General features: G+C 41.9%; 1 protein-coding gene across 7 annotated transcripts in view; it reads right to left on the bottom strand.

Annotated features, from left to right (window-relative positions):
- The window catches only part of FNBP1 (formin binding protein 1), a 114,987-nt gene that overhangs the window by 53,990 nt on the left and 39,327 nt on the right, over positions 1-21,670 (bottom strand). For all 7 annotated transcript variants that reach the window (XM_081803758.1, XM_081803762.1, XM_081803761.1 and 4 more), the window contains exons 3-6: positions 20,760-20,816; positions 19,911-20,058; positions 6,016-6,078; positions 5,497-5,601 (exon numbers count right to left, since the gene is read on the bottom strand). In XM_081803758.1, the coding sequence (XP_081659884.1) occupies positions 5,497-5,601; positions 6,016-6,078; positions 19,911-20,058; positions 20,760-20,816 (373 nt within the window). The remainder of the gene's footprint in view (positions 1-5,496; positions 5,602-6,015; positions 6,079-19,910; positions 20,059-20,759; positions 20,817-21,670) is intronic.

A 21,670-nucleotide genomic window follows, 5' to 3' on the forward strand; every position in this document is an offset into this window, starting at 1 on the left:
ATTACATGGGGCACAACAGAGAAAGACCAAGAGATGAGAAATGGAAATACAGGTTAATAGGCAGACAGGATACAGAGTAGAAGTTTTAACTTACACCTAATAATCAGAGTTCCAGATGAACTAGCAGAATGAGAGATAGACACGCGGTGGAAAACAAACTCACCGAATCAAAAGCAAGATAAAAAAGAAATTCACAGATAGATACATTATAGTGAAATTTCAGTGAAGAACTAAGACCAAAAAATATATCTCCATAGTTACCAAGAGGAAAAGGCATTATCTTCAAAGGATTAACAGTCACACTGACTTCTTCCCCATTGCTACTTAACACAAATGAGAGCCAGAAGATGGAAGAATTAAGTTCCTCCTCCAGGTAGAATACAATCGCCTTAGGATTGTATACATGGAGAAATAATCTTTCAAAAATGAGAGTGATGATCACTCCAATCAAACAGAAACTGAGATTTTACTGCAATAAATCTCTGCTAAAGGCACCTCTAAAGGATGTCCTTTGGGAAGAAGGAATAAGATCCGAGATACAAAAAGAAATGGTGAACAAAGAAAGTAGAAAGCACACTTAGAGGACTGTATAAAATTATGAAAGCCTAACTTGTATAATGGAACCCCAAATAATTACAAATAAACTGCAATAATCAAAGGGAGCTGGTTTAGTTAAAGGTTGTTTGGGAAAACATTAGTAAAGATTCCAAATTACTTTGTAGTTTAGGTTGAATATGTATGTTAAAATATCTAGGCCAACCAATAAAAGCACAGAAAGAGAATACATAATCTCCAACCTTTCATATAGGTGAAAAACAGAATGAGAAAAGTAAAAACAAAAACTTCAAAACTGAAGAAGGCAAGAAACAAAAAGTGTCAGAGCAAGAGGTAAGGGAACACAGAGAAAGTGAGACAAAGAGAATACAAGATGAGATGGTATACATGAGCCCAAACTCTCCAGGGGAAAGGAAAAGACCATCAGACTGGATGAAAAAGAAATCTAGCCACATGCCATTTTTGAGGGACCCATTCAAATATGATGACAAAGAAACAGGTAGAATAAAAGTTTGGGAAAGATTTGCCAGGCAAACACTAGCCCAAAGAGCTGGTATAGATCAGGCAAAACAGACTTCAAGGCATAAAACATAACTGCAGAAAGAAGTTCACTACACATGGATGAAAACTCAAAACACACTGAAGATATTACAATTCTAAAATTTATTTATTTATTTATTTATTAAAAGCTTTCTTTTTTTTAATATAACTTTTTTAAGTAATCTCTACACCCAACGTGGGGCTCAAACTTATGCCCCCAAGATCAAGAGTCACATGCTCTACCTGAGCCAGCTAGGCAGCCCTAAAATTTATTTATTTATTTATTTATTTATTTTTAAGATTTTATTTATTTATTTGACAGACAGAGACACAGCAAGAGAGGGAACACAAGCAGGGGGAGTGGCAGGCAGAGGGAGAAGCAGGCTTCCCGCTGAGCAGGGAGCCTGATGCGGGGCTAGATCCCAGGATCCTGGGATCATGACCTGAGCCAAAGGCAGATGCTTAACAACTGAGCCACCCAGACCCCCCTAAAATTTATTTTTTGATAAAATAACTTTACAATAGAAGAAAAAAACTGAGAGAAATGACAAATCTTCCACCGTCATCATCATGATAGTTAACTGAGGGATCACTGGCCACTGAAGTAAATGGCTTTGAGCTCCTTACACATATTAACCCCGTTAATACTCCCATCAATCCTGTTCTTCTGTGTTCCCTTTTTACAAACAGGAAAAGTAAAGCACAAAGAAGTAACATATCTCTCTCAAAAAATGATACAACAAGTGGCAAAAAAAAATCTTCATGATGGGAAGATTTGCATAACATCATCAGCAAGCTGGATCTAATGAAAATACATACAGACGGATAATACACATTCTTTTCAATTACTTACAGAATGCCAATAAAAGCTGACCATGTACTGGGCCATAAAACAAGTCTCAACAAATACCCAAGACTCAAACTCAGACTTCCTAGAATGATGATGCAATTAAATTATAGAAATCAATAAAGAAAAAATAAGTTTAAATGTCATACAATTGGAAATTTTTATTTATTTTAAAGATCTTATTTATTTATTTGAGAGACAGAGTGAGAGAGAGAGAGAGAGAGCATGAGCAGGGGGAGGGGCAGAGGGAGAAGGAGAAGCTCCTGAGCAGGGAGGCCCACACAGGGCTCTATCCCAGGACCCTAGGATGACCTGAGCCCAAGGCAGACGCTTAACCGACTGAGCTACCCAGGCACCCACAATTGGAGATTTTTAAAGAGGCTTCCAAATAAATCACAGGAGACATTCAATAGTAAAGGAAATGAGAAGTATCTCAAAATAAACAATAGGAGTATTCCATACCAAAATTCGTGGGTTGCAGATAAAATTGTACATAAGTGGGAAATGTGTTACTTTTTTTTTTTTAAGTAGGCTCCCAGTGTGGGGCTTGAACTCACAACCCTGAGATCAAGACCTGAGCTCGAGATTAAGAGTCGGATGTTTAACCGACAGAGCCACCCAGGCGCCCTAAGAAATGTGTTACTTAAATGCTCACATTAGGAAAGATGAAAAACTGAAAGGAGGTAGGCAAGAAGAAAGAAATCTCTGAAAAGGCAAGAGAATACATCCAAAGAAGAGGAAGGCAAAGAAGAAAAAGAAACTAAATGAAATAGAAAATAAAAATAGACAAGGGAAGCTCCATGATAAATTTGGGGTTCTCAGAAAATATGAATAAAAATGATTTCAGAAACCTGACCCTGGTATAAATAAGCAATATTGGGAATCGATAAAGGCGGGAGCACAACAACACAGGCAGCAAACACTAAGGTGAGAGAATATTATGGGCAACTTTAAGGCAATAAATTTGAAAGCTTAGGATTAAGTGGATCTATGTTTAGAAAAATACAACCTGCTGGCATTGACCAAAGAGGAAGCAGACGATGATGACAACGATGAAGGAATTGACTCAGTAGTTACAGACTTTCCCACAGTGAAGTATTAAGAAACATTCAAGAAACAATTCATTAAAATTTACATGTATTATTTCAGAGAATAGAAAAAAAAAGCAACATTTTGAAACTAATAAGTAAAGCAAACTAGGATGGATAAGAAAGAAACATTATAGATCAATTTCAACGGGCATAGATTCACCCCCAAAACTCTTCAGTAAAATATTAACAAAACAGAATCAGAGTATGTATTTTAAAAAAACCCATCACCACCTGGTTGGATTTGTCACAGGAATGCTAATTTGGCTCAATATAAGAAAACTGACTCGTGTAATCCATCACATTCATGGATTAAAGGAAGCAGAAAAAGTATCCGATGGTATTCAACATCAAGTCAAGTTGGAAAAAAACCTCATGACAAAAAAGGAAAAGAAGGGAATCCCTTAGCTGGATAAAGGGTTTATTAAAATCATGCTTCATGGAGAAATGTTTGAAGTACTCTCTACATTACCAAGAATCGGGATAAGAAGGTCCACAACGTGGCTTCTGCCAGCATAATGGCGGCCATGGCCAACAGAGCAAGATAAGAAAAATAAATAAAAGGCATAAGGATTGAAACAGCAGAAATAAAATTTGCTGGTGATAGGACTATCTCTAAAAAAACCCCAAAAAACAAAAACAAAAAACAAAAAACAAAACAAACCCACAAAAAACCCAAGGTGGAAATAAAAACAGAGTTTAGCAAGGCATCTGCCCCTAACCTTAATATATAAAAGTCACGTGTTCTATACTCCATGTGAATTAAGTAAAAAACATAATAGGGAATGAAAAAAAAAATCAAGTCCAAAGAAAATAAATGAAAGTCTGATTTTGGTTATATAATGGTGGAGAAGAGGCAAAATTATAAATATACTCTTTGGAAATACATACACCTGTGGTAAAGCTGGGACACATAGCGAGGAGGCGATTAACACCAAATTAAGGAAAAAATACACCTGTAGAGTGGGGATCAGGAGCAGGAAGTTAGGGACAGACTTCAAAGGCATCAGTAAGATTTTCTTTCTTAAGCTAGCTTGTAGATTAGAAGTATTCTTTTGGTTCTTATTCTTTACACTGTACTTATATAATATACATTATTTCATTTTTAAGAACAGGCTCTGAAAGGTAAAATACCTTTTATTAACAATAGTTGGATGTTTTATTGTTTTTTCCCCCCTTTAGCTGTTGGCAGTTTCAGGTATTTCTGTAATAAGCATGGACAGCTTTTATATTAAGAGAAGGTCATAAAAGCAATTTCTTTTAAAAAAATCTTTAAGTGAATAAAAATCACTCTGATTTTACATTTATGATAATAAAATATTTGATAAAGAATGCATACCTTTGCTAGGTATGCCATGCATATACTGACATACCTCATTTAGCCCCAAATGATTTTTTGATAAACTCTGGATCAATCTATTTTATCTGAGTCACATTTTAAATCCCTTGGGGAGTTGGTTATTTCATAGGAATTTATGACAAATTGATGGTAATTTATGGTAACTTTATCAGCTCATTAATATATCTTTCGGTAAAGTCTCGCCACTCCAGCTCAAATAGAGACACTGAGGATGTGTATTTTAATATATTAGATAATTATCGAGGAAGGCGTGCTAATATATACCTAGGCTTTAAGCAAGGAATTTGGCAGACTTGGACAAGTAACTAAATAACCCACACTATTTTCCAACTAAACCCATCTCCCATGAATCTGGCAAAAGTGAAAGAAATCTATGAAAACGCTGTGTTTCTCCCCACGTAAAGCATGACGCTGCAGATGCCGAAACAGCCCCGGGCAGCCATGGGATGAATACAGTCCTTTAACAGCCTAATGTTGTTTACACTGCCTTGATAACTTTTAGAAAAAGAAAACTCAGCTTCTCGGGAGAAAGATGTGGAACCACAAGAAGGTACAGTTCGAGCTTTATGATATTCCAAACTGTGACACAAGTCCATTTATAGAAGAGCCCTTGATGGGACGCCCAGATGCAACCTGCTAACAACCTGAATGAATCACCTCCAAAGTCAGGCCAGCCTGCGAGTCCCTTTATCTCCCCAACGGAAGCATTAAGCCACAGAGCTCTGCCAGATGGCGCGGAACTGGTCTGCTCTGGCTTTTAAAGGGACTGACTTTTTCTTTGAAAAGCCATTAAGGGAAAACCACAGACTCCGGAAGCCCCCACCCCCACCCCCCACCTCGCGAGAGCCACTCCTAGGCGAAGTCTCCCAGTCATCATCCTGGGGATGACACAAATCCACAAACTGCTCCAGTCACAACACTGGAGACTCCCCAGAAGTCAGCCTCTGGTCCCCATGATGGGGGACACAAAATGCTAACAGCTCTTCCCAGGCTGAGTGGCCTTTTGCGGTGACATGAAAAAAAGGAGAGCTTGGGGACAGGCAGCCTGGGAGGAGAGGCGACAGGCATCAGGGCAAGTGAAAGAAGGGAGCTCACTGCCACCTCACCTTTTCAACATCTGCTTTGGTGACATTGATGTCCGCATCCATCTTCTCGAAGTACTGCTGCGCTCTGTCCGCCTCTTTGCAGTCCCGTTCAAATCGTCTTTTACTCTGAAAGCAAAGGCAAGTGGTGACAGGAGAGCAGGTGTGAATGAAGCCGCGGGATTCCTATGAGAATGTATCATTTTGTCTCAATCCCCCAAAGAGCTTTCTCCTCTGAGCTGCTTGGTTGTATGTCCTAACATCAAAGAGTTATTCTACAGTCTGCATTTATAACCACCCCACCTGTCTAACCTTTGTGCTTTCCATATGAGTTTTTAGAAAAACACTCTGCTTGAGCTCTTTGGGCTCCACACTCTGGTCTCCATAGTGGTGTCTAGAAACAAATGCGATTCAAATTGGAGAAAATCTCTAAGGGCATGGCATCCCTTTGGTGTTTTCGTTCTGCACTTGCGGATCGATGCAAGCTCACATTCAAATTAGAAAGTCTACAGGCATTTCTTGAGCTGTTTCTTGTCCACTTACTGATTCGAGTTGTTTCCAGCAGATCTCTATGTGCTGTTGTGCCTTCCGCCCATCGTGGAAGTGCTAGAAGCAGAAAACACAGAGGGATTAGCACCCCCTCTTTCTCATATTCACGCGTGAGAAAAAAAATCCATCTGCTTAAATTAATATTTCATTTTTTTTAAGTAGTCTCCACGCCCAACGTGGGGTTTGAACTCACGCCCCTGAGATCAAGAGTCACGTGCTCTACCAACAGAGAGCCAGCCAGGCACCCCCTCAATCACATTTAAATACTGACTATCTAGCACGTGCATGCCAAAGAAAGGTAAGGGTTAAAAAAAATAAAGAGGAAGTGAAAATGCAAACGGTCACAGAGTTCCCTTTAAAACTTCTGATATGATAATATTGAATTCTAAGACCTACATACAGCACTTGGAAAAACAACAGGAATGTTCGTTAACCCAACAATCACTTAGATCTTTATTTTTAATTGCTTTGAGGAGGAATTCACGTACCACACGATCTACCCATTTAGGTTGTACAATTCAGTGCTCTTTGGTGTAGTCACAGAATTATGCAACCATGACCAACAATCAATTTGAGAACATTTTTATCCCCCCAAAAAGAGAGCCGGTATCTCAGCTGTCATCCCTCCCCACCCCCTCCTCCAGCCTTAGGCAACCAGCACTCCACTTTCTGTCTCTATAAATTTGCCTGTTCTGGATTATTTCCTATGAATGGACTCATACAATAGGAGGTCCTTCTGTGACTGGCATGATGTTTCCACTAGTACCTAATGTTCACTTAGCAGAATGTCTTCAAGGTTCATCCACGTTGTCACATGTATCTGTACTTTATCTCTTTTTACTGCCAAGTGACACTCTATTGTCTGGATATATACACATTTTGCTTATCCATTTACAGTCGATGAACATTAGGGTTTTCCCAGTTTGGGGCTATTATGAATGATGCTGCTGCAAACATTTGTGTAAAACTTTTGTGTGGATGGATGTTTCCATGACACTGGCCTTTTTAGATTTAAAAATAAATTCACTCCCCCTGCTATTTGCAAAGGCCCTGAGGCAGGTAAGTGCCTTGTGTTGACTAGTAAGGATCCTAGAGGGCTAGACCAGGGTGAGCCTCAAGAACATCAGGAGAGGGGGTCAGAGAAGAAAGGACCAGACTGTGTAGAGTCTTGTAGACTTGTGGTCTGAATAAGCTGGGGAGCCATGGATCACTCCAAGTATAGAAGCACCATGTTACGAAGGAAGGTTCCAGGTAGGAGCCTCTCTCCAACCCTGGTGACAGAAGACTTGGACCACAGGGTAGCAGTGCAGATGGTGAGCAGGGGTCAGACTCTAGGTGTCCTTTGGTCAGGAAAACTCCAGGATCAGACTAGCCCCGGGGTTCTGCACCAGCCCTGTTGCTTCTCCTGAACCCTCTCCACAGCAACGTAAATGTTCCTTTTACTAGACAACCTTCCTTCAATGCCTGGGCTTGAATGGGTCATCTGTGTTCCGACGGACAAGGTAAACCTCGGTGGGGCGGGGGGGGGGTGGCGTTCCATGGCCAGAAAGCAGGCAGAAAGCATGACCGACGGAACAGGTCCCCTCCGCACAGCCTCGGACCTTTCCATCCCCCCTAGTCAGAGCCTAGGGCGGGGCTGAGTCACAAAGGAGGACAGGAAGGAGGAGACCAAATCAGATTTTGGTTTTTTTAAGAACAGCGCTCTTTTTATAAGGGAATGTTTTCTTGTCTCTCTTTTGAGGCCACGTTTCATGTTTTAAGCGCCTTTTTATGGCAAGTTTTACCCATCCAGCAATTTTTTTTTTTTTTTTTGTCTCTATGAATCCAAGAGGAGCCCCCTGGGGGCTTCATTCTTCAAGTTTCATAACAGACACAGGGATGAAACCGAACAGAGATTGCGTTTAAGGCTAGAAATAAACAAGCAAGACAGGATCAAGGCAGTGGAAGTAGAAGGAGAGCTGAGGGCAGAGCTAGGAAAATCTTGAACTTCGGAGGAAGTCCCAAATGCAAGTGGGTTTTCTGAAAGCCACATATATCACTTTAACATGGAATGGAGGGCAGGACTGAGGGAGGTCCTGGGGGGCGGGGGGGCAGTGAAGAGAGAGGCAGACAGGGAGGCAGAGAAACAGGCTTTGCCGTGCCCTCTCAGGGAGGCCCCTGGGCTCCTGGAGTCCTGCCCAGTCAGAAGCCACGTTCCTGAATTGTCAAGAGGACGATCCCCCATTTCGCAAGCAGGATCACCGTGTTCTGCAATTTGCTGAAAAGATCTCCCCATCCCTCCCCCCATTTTACTTTGAGATTTAAAGACAGACGTAAAGGGGAGGGGAGATGCCTTAGCACCAAACTCAGACCCGTGCTCTGGGTTTATGCTCTCGAAATGTTTTCACAAAACGCGAGGCCAGTCCTGGGCTGAGAGAGGAAACGCACACAAGAGTACGCAGAAGGCGACAGGCGCTGCCAGGAAGGCTGACTGGGCTTTATCATCACAGGAATCTTCTCTGAAGACAATAGATACCCCACCCCACCCCCGCCACACACACACACACACACACACACACACACACACACAGAGTCATATTCTGGGAGCACGAGGGCTGACTTTGATTGAAAACCCACACAGTAAATTCTCCCGCTGCTCCTTCGTTTAATATTTAAAAATAAACGTGAATTTATTTTTCAAGCACGGTTGTGCACCTTGACTTGACTGATGATGAGCTTTCTCCCTTGAAGGACTCCTCAGCCCCAGTTCTGTCCAACTAAAACAACCATTTGAGAACTACATTGAGATCCTAATGTCTCCTGAGACGTAGGGAAAAATCAAGGTGTCCGTGATTTTCCTTCTAATGTACCTCTCACGGTATGTGTTCCTTCAAAATTCATTTGGCTACAACACAGAAAAAAAATACGTGGTGCTGCCTGATCCCTTAGGAAATCCGGGGGTGGAACCCAAGGTCTCCTGACCGTCCTGAGCGTACCATGACCTAGACAGAGGTCACCTGGGTCCAGTTCTCTCTCCCCTCCTTCAATTGGAAAAGCTAGCTAACAGTTACAAAGGTAAACAAGCAAACCAGCTTGCCAGATGTGTGTGTTGTTTATTAACAAACAATGGCAAAGCATTGCTTTGCCAGACAGTGAGCAAGTGTGTATCTAAAAAGTGTGCCTCCGAGCTCTAAATAAAGAGGAATTGTTCTCTAGAAAAAGATAATAAGTCTTTTGGAGCCGCAAAGTGAAGTCATCACGGCGCTTTTCTCCTATCAGCTGGGACAGGAAATGCCATCTCTAGGGACCCAGAGAAATGCTGCTGACTTTCTCCTGTAAGCAGGATGCTTTCATTTCTCTTCGGAGGTAATAACAGACTTTTGAAAATGCTTGATGGTATCTCAGCTGACAGCGAAACTTACTTTCATTTCAAATTTTTGGTTGGACCTTAAAAATATACAGGTAGAATCTATATAAATAATAAAATCATCCTTCCAAATTTTTTTAGGATTCTCTCAGTGACCAGGGGCAGCTGAGAGAAGAATCACAGGGAACCTAAAATAAGCAAGCACTAACTTCAAGAAAAACTACAATGACAAAGCTTCTAAGAAGGTTTTCCTGGGCTCCAAGAGATCATACTCAGGCTGTGAAAATGTTTATTATTCACACACCACAATTAAGTACAACAGCTGCTCGCTTTTACTCTATTTATATATAATAGACCCTTAATTTTTAAAACTCCATAAAAAAGCAAAATATGGCATTGATGTGAGAACAGCCACTTCCAAAAAAAAAAAAGTGGAAAAAAAAAAAAAGAATAAACACTCAATTGAGGACAGTCAACCATCTGGAATTTTAAATAAAACTCAGATTCCACAGATGAAAACAAAGGAGCACAAGACTTGAAAAGGGCAAAGAAAAAAGGAGCTTGCAGAAAATACGTCTGTGACAAATGTTATAATTTCCTCAAAACCCACAGCGTGGTGGGTCTGAACACTAGCAGATTCTATGCCTGACTCGGGATTAATTAATGCAACTATGAATCTCTGTGGAAGAGACATGGATGGGGACTGTGGAGGAAACTCAAATACCGTCAGCCCTGCTCAAGGGAGCACTTCGCCCCCTCCCTCCAATCCCAAACCATAAACCTAGGCATTCGTGATGGCAGCTACATTCTGATTTATACAGTATGGTCATATGATTAAATAAATATGATTAATTCAGGAAGGTCCATTTTCCTTAATCCATTTGTAACACAAATACCTTCTTGGTGCACAAGTTCCAAACATGCCTACCTCCCAGTGTCAAGCTCAGTCGCTGAACCCTACCCATCCCCCCGACCATCTGGGCACCGGGCGGGGGACCCCACGCATGGTCCAGCAGACACTGCCAAGTTGTCTTTACTTCTCTCCCAGTGTGCCTTCTCCCCACTGCTCCTGTCATTCTCATGCTGGCTTTTGCTACCCAGATCGCTCCACACGTTCACAATTTACCTGGACTCCAGAAGGCTTCTATCTGTTCTTCAGAATAATCCCTTCTTTCATATTCCTTAAAATTCTAATTGTTTTGAAGAATCTCGATTAACTTTTTTTTTTTTTTAAGTTAGCTCGGCGCCCAATGTGGAGCTTGAACTCACGACCCCAAGATCAACAGTCACATGCTCTACGGACTGAGCCAGCCAGGCGCCTCCTGATTAACTTTAGGATGAAAGAATCTTTTTTTTTTTTTTAAAGATTTTATTTATTTATTTGACACAGAGAGAGAAACACAGCTAGGGCGAGTGAGAGGGAGAAGCAGGCTTCCCGCAGAGCGGGGAGCCCGATGCGGGGCTCGATCCCAGGACTCTGGGATCATGACCTAAGCTGAAGGCAGACGCTTAACAACTGAGCCACCCAGGCACTTCTAGGATGAAAGAATCTTAAAATGATCAATATTAAGCAGTGATGCCCCTCACTTGAGCCCTTCTGAGGGTATCAATCTCTTACTTCCAAACCCAGACAAGGAGAATCACCATCAGTAAGAGTTTCAGATAAAGTGCCAGGTTGACCAAGGGTGAGACTTTAGGGGCAGTAATCCTTCCCCAAAAGGCTGAAAGCTCTTACAATCAAATTCAGTCATTCATTCCACGAATGTTAATTGCATGCCCCCAGGTGCAGGGTGCTGCTCATGCCGGGTGCTGTCCTTATGAAACCCAGTGGACACAGTGGTAAGAGAAAAAGGACAAGGGGACAGAGAGGGCGGCTATGGGTGCAGTGACATTTTAGATAGATCTGGATGGGGATGTTTCTTGAACAAAGTAGAGGCATGAACTTGCAAAGGTCTGGGGAAGGAAACACCCTTCTTCAGCTGGACAGTGGAGATGCCCTGAAGCAGGAAAGGGCTTCGTGTGTTCATCGAACAGCTGACGCCAATGTGATCAGACCGAGACGAGAGATAAGGCAGAAGCAGACAAGGGCTGGACCAAGGATGGCTTCCCAGGCCACGTGAGTGTGAGGGAAAGCTACCAAAGGACTGAAGAAGGGAAGGGACGTGGTCTGATCTGCATTATCACGAGGTTGCGCGGGCTGCCGCGTGGAGAATGTACTGAATGGGGCAGGCGTGGCAGAGGGACCAGGGGGGAGGCTGCTGCACTTGCTCACGGGACAGCTGGTGGCACAGGTGGAGACGGGGAGCTGCGCCATGGACCACGGGGTGAGCCTGGGAGCACAGGGATGAAGTAGGAGGCTTGGGGCAATCCTCCAGGTGAGATGATGAGGGACCGGACAAGGGGTGAGAGGTGTTTGGATTCAGAACATTTACTGAAGGTAGAGCCGACAGGACCCGATTATTATATAGAAGATGGGGTGTGAAGGACAAAGAAGTCCTGGGTGCCCTATGGTTTTGGCTAGAACAACTAGGTTAAAAAGGAGTGCCATTTACTGACCAGAGGAAATGCAGATTGGAACAGGGGTGTGATAAAGGAGTTTGGGGGATCCAAAGTTTCTTTTTGGATGGGATAAAAAGGCCACTGCATGGCACAGCTCTGAGGCATCATTCCCAGGGCTGCCGGGCTCCAGAGGACATTGGTGTGCTGGGGGATGCTGCATCGGGCACATCAAGGGAGATGGCAAGCAGATGCCTGGATATAAGAGAGTCAGCTGGGACACAAAACATCAGTCAAGTAATTCCCAGTTCTTAGAAGAAAAAGAAGGTCTTGTTCCAGCTCACAAGGGAGAAACACAAAACCCAAAGTTGCACTTCAAATCCAGGGAATCAAGAGCAGAATGTCAGCCTCCTGATAACTAGGTATGTTATCCCATAAATGCTAGGATAAAATTTTAATGATTCTGCAGGTGACAGAACCACAGCGGTGACAGGGCCTTGATGAATAGCACGCTCCTATCACATGTCCTCTCAAAACAAAGAAGACATAACAAAACCAAATACACCTTCTACAGATACATTAAACCAGGGGCTATCAGTGGGTGTCCCATCAGCATGACACAGGCAGAAGACCAACAACTTCTACAGGGCCCCTCGCTTTTGGATTTTGGATTTATTTAAGTAAAAATGGTAACCCCAGTAAAGAGGAACTATTATCGAAACCCTCTTCTTCCAGGCCATGAAAACAAAACTCCCTCTTGGCTTTCTGTGCTTTCTTCCCACAGGTCCTGGCTTTATAACAGAGTACCCCCAGTTGCATCTCAATAGGACCGAAAAGATCAGAAATAGATTTGTAATGACTTGATCATATACGTAAGGCCCCTTTTATTTTTTGCATTCCTTCATGCTAGGCTTTGTCTGTTTGCAGTAATTTCTTATAAAAACATGTTCTAAACATAGTAGGGTCAGTTCATGCTACAAAACTGCCTTATAGGAAATCAAGTCCCTCCCTAAGTTCCTAAATAGGACCTATCCAATACCTAACTTTGAGATGACTGTATCTTTTAGTATCAATTTTTAAACATCCCTGAAACCTCAGGGAAAAAAATATAACTGGTCAATTCTAAGTAATGTGGGGTCTTGTAAGCACTCTCTGTTTATAAAAATTTTAGTGAGTCACTGAAGGTATTGTATAATTGTTTCCTCTAGAACTTTTCAGATAACCACTGCCAAAAAGTGATTCTGCTCCTGGCCAATATTTTGTAATGAGCCATACTTTCCACCTGCAGAGAGAAGTTTACTTGTAGCTTCCAGTAAATGCTGGCTGGAACCTCCTGACTCCCCTTCTGGAGCTACAAATCTCCATAAATCCCTCTTATGCGTTTAGTGGTGATCACTGTGGATAATCCTGAGACAGACTTGAAGGCTGGAGATGAACCAAACAATCTCTCTGAAATCTCTAATAACTTGATTCAATGTGCAAAAATCGCCAACAAGGGTATATTTACCTTAGTTCTTATGGAGGAATATATCCGATAGCAACTCTGAACTACCCACATTTCAGATCGGCTAATTCACAATCTCGTTGATCATTTCAGTGACTTAGGAATCTCATCTATACTTCTGTTAAAGACCAATACTCTAGTAAACGACCAAAGCTTAATTAAGAACCATAAATCATGTATGTTTGACCTCGTACTCTTTTTCTGGGAATTTAGCTTGGAGGAACGATCCCCACCCCATACACAAAAGAGCTATTAAAGTAGCGAGTTCTCTGCAGTATTGTTTATATAACTAAAAGTAAACAATCAGAAACTGGTAATAGCCTACAGATCAAATATTAAAGAATTAGTTAAGTGAAGGATAATAGCATTAGAATAATGCCTAGCCACTAAAATTCCAATGATTAAAACTACATATTTTCAAGTAGAAAAATAAAAACTGCTTATGATATCAAATGTGGAATAAAGAAAAATATAAATTATATCTATATAGGACTAATATGCTTAAGTGTTTTTTTTTTTTTAAAGATTTTATTTATTTATTCATGAGAGACAGAGAGAGAGAGAGAGAGAAGCAGAGGGAGAAGCAGGCTCCCAAGGAGCAGGGAGCCCGATGCAGGACTCGATCCCAGGACCCTGGGATCATGACCTGAGCCGAAGGCAGACGCTTAACCGTCTGAGCCACCCAGGCACCCGCTTAAGTGTTTTATATATGTAATATATTTATATAGAGATATTACATATACATATCTATATCAGTCTCTGATACAGAGACATATCAATATCTCGATGTCTGTGACATCTAGAAGGTAACTTAGAAAAATGAGGATTTTGGTTTATAAAAAGTTTGAGTTTTTTTCTTTTTTGTAAAAATATTTTATTTATTTATTTGACAGAGAGAGATAGCGAGAGCAGGAACACAAGCAGGGGGAGTGGGAGAGGGAGAAGCAGGCTTCCCACGGAGCAGGGAGTCCGATGCGGGGCTCGATCCCAGGACTCCGGGATTGTGACCCGAGCCGAAGGCAGACGCCCAACCGACTGAGCCACCCAGGCACCCCAAAAGTTTGAGTTTTTGTTCTCTAATCCAGAGTTTTGGTAACATTCTTTAACAATACTGGCAACTAATACATGAATCATAGCACCCCCCCCTTCAAGAAAGGGGGGAAGAGTACATAAAAGAAATAGAAGTTCCCCGCCTTTTTTTTAAAGTAGGCTCCACTTCAGCATGGAGCCTGACGCGGGGCTTGAACTCACAACCCTGAGATCAAGACCTGAGCAGAGTTAAGAGTTGGATGCTCAGGGGCGCCTGGGTGGCTCAGTCGTTGGGCGTCTGCCTTCAGCTCAGGTCATGATCCCAGGGATCTGGGATCGAGCCCCTCGCTGGGCTCCCTGCTCAGCGGGAAGCCTGCTTCTCTCTCTCCCACTTCCCCTGCTTGTGTTTCCTCTCTCACTGTGTCTCTCTCTGTCAAATAAATAAATAAAAATAGAGTTGGATGCTCAACCGACTAAACCACCCGGTGCCCCAAGAAACAGAAGTTCTTTTTGCCACATGGTCAGCTAAAAGAGATGAATATTGTATTTACTGTAAATCTGTCAAAATCTAGGAAAATCAGGCAAGTATAAAATTCCCAGATTTTACACATTAAAACTAAGCATGCTGCCTTATAAAGAATGTTGATTTCCCAGTAATTTCTACTGAACACCAGTAAATCCTAGACATTGTCGCATAGTAAAGATTTATTGATAATTTACATATGCAGACAAAAAACTGAATACAAAGCAAAGGAACTGTCACTGTGTACTTTGATTTACGTTCGCCCCAAAGACTGGCTCCTGATTCTATTCTCTCTAAAGAGAAGGCGAGTATCTCGCTAAAAATATAATTTCTGCAGCGGAGCCCATTAGGTGAAGAAATTAAGAGCACGCTCCCTGCGGGCTCCCAGGACTATTCATGCAATCTGATGGAAACTGTTGCTGGCTCAGACATCAGGCAGGAAAGAATCTAAACTCCTTGCAGACAGCAGGTCAAGGTTTCCTTTTAAAGAAGTTACTTTTGAAAAATCAATGAATTTCCGTAACAAAGAGCCTACAGATTTGTGTCTCGGGACAGACACTGGTTATTCATGATACTACGCAAGAGAGTTGCATGTAACATGGGAACAAGGTAGGTGTGCACATGGCTTGCCTAAAACCCATCTTTTCTCCAAAGAACATGGACAGCATGAATAGGTGTTATCCTATTTTACAATGGGAGATTTTTAAGACTTCAAGGACAAACAGCTGGCTCATTATCATGAAATGGCCCCCAAGATGGGAAGAATGTCCATCTCTCCCTCTACTTACTTCCTTCTTACTACCTTCCTTTCAAATCCAGAGGGAAGAAAACATCTTTTGCAGAATGAGCTCTTTTTCACCATGCAGATCCTTGTTAAGGTTCATCTATTCAAACATGGCAAAATCTAGAGGAGAAATCATTTTCTAGTAGTATTCCAAACTGAACTTGGAAATACTCTACATGCAATAATGAGATCCAGCAGTAATCCTGTAAATTTGAAATCATCCCTTTGGGCAGATAGGATTTCACCACTATATCAAATGGCCCAAAACGTATTATACTAATGGTTAACCAGACTGGTACTTAGGCAAGACATGATTTCTGGTCAGCTATGAGAAATACTAGCTAGACCTAAAATGGTGAAAGCAGCTCATTTCAATGCCATCCATCAATTCAACATTTTTAAAAAGGTCTTTTTACTTTATTTTTTAAAGATTTTTATTTATTTATTTGACAGAGAGAGACACAGCGAGAGAGGGAACACAAGCAGGAGTGGGAGAGGGAGAAGGAGGCGTTCCGCGGAGCAGGGAGCCCAACGCTGGGCTCGATCCCAGGACCCTGAGATCATGACCTGAGCCGAAGGCAGACACTTCACTGACTGAGCCACCCAGGCGCCCCTGGAGTCATCTTTTCAAAAATAAGTAAGATCACTCACTAATAAGAGTCGGAGAAGCCAAGGAAAGCTCTAAAGGAGAAATATTGGTCCTTATGGTTCGACTTCAAGGAGCACCTTATCTACCAACTCACTGCCCATGAAGATGTTCACACTGTTTAACCCGGCATCCTTGGATGTAAGTTAAAGAATGTCACTCAGTGGAAACAAAAACATGCATGCAAACGTGTGCGGGTTTAGGGAGACACCCAGCTCCACCCCTGGGGACGGTCCTGACTCCCTGCCTTGCTGGCTCCAGCCTCCTGGTCTGGGGTAAAATGTGTAATGGTCCCCCTCCCCAAGGGGTGCTATGAAGATGAAATGTAAAGCCTAATAGATATCAGTTACTATAATCCATGAAAATGAAGACTTGAGGCCAAACAATTAAACAGACAATATAATCAGAATAATTTTTAAAGTCACAGTGTATCAATATACAACATAATGCCACATTATGCAGTCATTCAAAATAATGGTAAATATGTAGAAAAAAAGCAAAAATGTTCACGATGCATTATATTAAAACACCACAAATACGCATTTGCCTACTGATATTCTTTCTTTCTAGAAGTTTAAAAGGTTCCCCAATTTCCTAAAATGTCATTTTAATGTAATTACAAAATGCTTCAAGAGAGCATGGTGTTTGCAGTTCTTCCCAGGAGAACATCTGACTCAGATGTGTGCTTGTAATTCTCCCTAAAATAAAAGGAACACTACATATTGCAAGATATTATTTAATGTGTATCTGTATCACCTATAATTTACTCTATAAATTACTGTAATTTCTGATAAAAAAAGGAACAGAATTCAAACTACTGATATGATGGACTGTACAAAAGACATATGATTAGCGGTAAGTGAATAAAACAAAAGGACCCAAACATAACACAAAAAGGAAATACAAGGATCCTCTACTAGTAACACAAAGTCTAAGAATGAAGTTGAGTCTAAGACTGCTTCTCTCTACTTCTAATTCTTTCTTCTACCCTGGCACACTTCCAGGTGCTTGGGATATAACAGGAGCCAAGAAAATTCTTGCCCTCGCAGAGCTTACATTCTAGTGTGAAACGAAAGGAAACAAGCAAATATATAAAATGTTAGATGCTGGTAAACACTATGGAAAAACAGTAAAGCAGGGAAGGTGGTGGGAATGAAGAGGGGAAGGAGAGAACGGACTTTGTAATTTTAAATAAGGTGGACAAGACAGACCTCAACAGGACGATATTCCTGAGAAGAAGTCAGCAAGTGAGTTTTGCAGATATCTGGGGGAAAAGCTTTCCAAGGAGAGAAAAGCCAGTGCAAAGGCCCTGAGGCAGGATAACATGGGGCGAGGTTGAGGAGCAGCAAGGGGGCCATGTGGTTGGAGGAGAGGCATTCAAAAAAAGTAACAGGAAGCCAGGTTATGTGGGTTCATATCTCATGATTCACTCCAGAAACAGAATTTATATTCTGTACTAAGGTAAATGCAGAGAGTTCTTGTTTGGGGTGTTGGCTAAATTTCTAAGCTATATGGGTGGATGAAGGTCAGTCAAGAGACACAAACCACTGAACAAAGAAACAAACAGGAAGAAGGTATAAACTTTGCAAGGTTGAGGGAAGTTCAAGAACCCAGGGAAGCAGTCTAACATCATGTTCAGATTTACTGTATTGACTTTATGATTATATTAGGTATTTGTGCTTCATTCTGAACCTTAGTATTCTGTTTCACTGCGTCCTTTCCATCATAGAAAAGATCTTTAGGGGCACTTGGGTGGCTCAGTCATTAAGCATCTGCCTTCAGCTCGGGTCATGATCCCAGGGTCCTGGGATCCGGCCCCACGTCGGGCTCCCTGCTCAGTGGGAAACCTGCTTCTCCCTCTCCCTCTGCCCTGCTGCTTGTGTTCCCTCTCTCGCTGTCTCTCTCTGTCAAATAAATAAATAAATAAAACCTTAAAAAAAAAAAAGATCTTTAATGAATGGTCTGGAAGATGCTGTCATCTAATCTGGGGCTCTAGTGCAAGGTTTCTTAGTCTGGGCACTACGGACATTATGGACCAGGTTCTTCTTTGTTGAGGAGGCTGTTCTGTGCATTGTAGGATGTTTACCAGCATCTCTGGGTTCTACCCACCAGATGCCAATGGCAACCCCCCCCCCAATCTAATCTAAGCAAAACTACCTCCAGATACTGGCAAGTGTTGCTGGGGTGGGGAGAAAAATTGTGCCTAGTTGAGATCCACTGCTCTAATGTGAACAGATAAAAATTTTATCTCAGTTTATGAACTGAGCGGTTTTTTTTTCCAAACAAACAGGTTGATCTTAAGCCATATATCTGTTCCTAACTACTAAACATACCCAAAGCCATGTGTTACCTATTTATAGCTTAGTAAGAAGTAAACTCGTCAGATGTTCCAAATACCTTCCTGTCTCAGGGCCTTTGCACTGGCTGCTACCTCTATTGCTTGTCCCAGGCAACTCCTCCTCATCCTTTGAGTCCTATTAAAACGTTAGCTGTTAAGGGCCCTGGGAAGCTTCTCCCTGATCCTGAGCACGAGCATGTTAGGTATTCCTATCACCTCCTCCTACAGAACCTGTACTTACACTTTGTAGCAACTATCACAATTGCAATTAAATAATTAGTTTGGCCATTATTATTTAATATCTCTTCCGTTTCAGCAGGAACCCCATCTTCCCTGTTGGCTCCTGCCTCTCCAGAGCACCAGAAGAATTATGGTGGACTCGAATTTAAATGAAAAAAGTATTATCACAGGCCAGCTTTAGTTCTTTATTACTAACAAATTATGATGCACTGCGGGGCGCCTGGGTGGCTCAGTTGTTAAGCGGCTGCCTTCGGCTCAGGTCATGATCCCAGGGGCCTGGGATCGAGCCCCGCATCGGGGTCCCTGCTCGGCGGGAAGCCTGCTTCTCCCTCTCCCACTCCCCCTGCTTGTGTTCCCTCTCTCACTGTGTCTCTCTCTGTCCAATAAATAAATAAAATATTAAAAAAAAAATTATGATGCACTGCATAACCGGTCAGAGAACAATGACACAGACCACAGCTTAGAAATAAATCTTTTAGGACAAAACCTTGACTATGAATATACTTTGTGTGAGCGTACCTTTTTCTCCTTTGTTAACAATAAGAGCTATGCAAAGATGATACCGAAGGTAGGAGGAGCAAAAAGGACCTCTTCGTTAGATGATGAAGGAGCCAAAGAACAGAGTAGATGGAGCTGAGGTCATCTTTCTGGCTTTTGTGAACACTTTATAAGCATTTATTTTAATACTATTTATTCCACACCACACATACCATCTTATACTGCTTACTCTTTTTATGTCTGATATCCTCAAATATATTTAAATTCCTCAAAGGGATTAGTATCCTAGGGGTCCTCAGATAAGTTTCAGTGTCTGAGAGACCCTTACAAAGACCTAGAAGCACCTTCTAAGAACAGGGTCCATAACTTTTATACAATTCAGTTCAAGACCCACCACCTTATATGACTATTTAATTTGAAAGCTTCTAGGATATTCCCATTACCCCTGGTCCATCTCTTAGGAAGAAAAAACAAACTTTTGTTACCGATTTCCTCTCCTGCTTCAGTTCCTGGACATAGCGGGCTAACTCCACAGTGATGTTCGAGGTCATGTTCTCGGAGATAACTTCATGCTGCCCAGCGTAATCATTCATTTCGTTCAGGGTGGAAAGGAAAGCTTTACAAGCCGTATACCTACGGAAATGAACACACACCGCTCTTTTTCAAACAAGGTCCCCTCTGTTAAAACACTGTATGCGCTGACGAAACATTAATTAAAATCAGGTTAATGTGCATCAACGTCCCATAGGACCCTGACAGTTCATTACTCATAAAAGTGTTCTCATCGAAATGGCTCAGAATTAATTACAACTGAAACACTTTGCATTTTGTGACACCGAATCACTCTACATAAGGCAGTATTTGGCTTTGTTAATACCTGGTCCAAATATGACCCCAAATACCGATACATACTAAATATGCACTAATGCAATGGATGTTTAGATCCAAATTAGAAATATAATACTTTTGGGCTGTCCATGTTAAGGTGCCTAAGTTGCTGACTGAAATGGACATATTTCTCAGTGAAAGAGACTCCTGGTAGTACAAAAGCAAATCAAGACTGTGGAATGCATAATCCACACTTCCTGTATTTGCTTAGATTATATTCTAAGCTTTTCCCAATTACCTTAATTGAAACAATCTGGAACAGGTCTAGTGACTCGGCATAAGTTAGCTGAGTAGGGTTTTTATTGTTCTCGCTGCCAATTTAAAAACTAGCACAAATATGAATGGGGAATGCAGCTTATTTTTGTAGATTTCCTTTCTCCTTTCCTTCAGACATCATCACGACTGGCATAAAGATATCAGCACATAATCATCAGCATTAAACAGACCTGTATTCTTCTTCCTCCTTCGAGTTCTTTTTAGGTTGGTATTTCTTTGCGAGGTTCCTAAAACAAAAATGCAGAAATGTCACCTTCTATAGAAAGATGATTGAGAAATCAGGAATGAAAGATGAAGTCAGTGCTTTTTGTGTACAAGTAAAAAAAAAAAAAAAAAAAAAAATCACAAAATGTCCGCAGCTGAAATCCATTTATTTCCTTCCTTTTTTTTTTTTTTTTTTTTTAAAGTCACCTCTACACCCAACGTGGGGCTGGAACTCACGATCCCGGATCAAGAGTCGCATGCTCTTCCAACTGAGCCAGCCAGGTGCCCCTTGCTTCCTTCCATCTTTCTACATGGGTGATAAAGCTCTGGTTATGAAGGACTTGCATCTCTTTGAATCTCTGACCTCAAAGGTAGAGCACGTAAGAAGAGAAAGGGGCTCCAGCTGGTGCTAACCTGGCTGTTACGACCTGACTTTAATTGGAGAGTACAGACCATGTGTACACATGCAGCCGATTTCATCTGCAGCACCGAGCTGAGGGCGAGTTTCCCTCCAGGCCACCTTTCCCTCCTGATCATCTTCACAACGATCCAAGGAAAGTATGTGGACTATGTCCAAATGTTCAAATTAAAAATCCAAACGCCGGGTGCCTGTGTGGCGAAGTCGGTTAAGCATCTGACTCTTGGTTTTGGCTCAGGTCATTATCTCGGGGTCGTGGAATCGAGCCCCTTCAGGCTCTGCACTTAGCGGGGAGTCTGCTTGGGATTCTCTCTCTCTCTCCCTCTCCCTCTGCTCCTCCTACTCATGTTCTCTAAAATAAATAAATAAATCTTAAAAAAAAAGTCCAAGTGCCAAGGGCATGTTGGCAAGGCTGTGTGGCTACTCCCCCAAAGAGGAATGAAAAGGAAAGGAATCTGG

The sequence above is a fragment of the Leptonychotes weddellii genome, chromosome 14 (assembly GCF_054177405.1).
Source record: "Leptonychotes weddellii isolate Sample4059 chromosome 14, ASM5417740v2, whole genome shotgun sequence".
NCBI classification, from domain to species: Eukaryota; Metazoa; Chordata; class Mammalia; order Carnivora; family Phocidae; genus Leptonychotes; species Leptonychotes weddellii.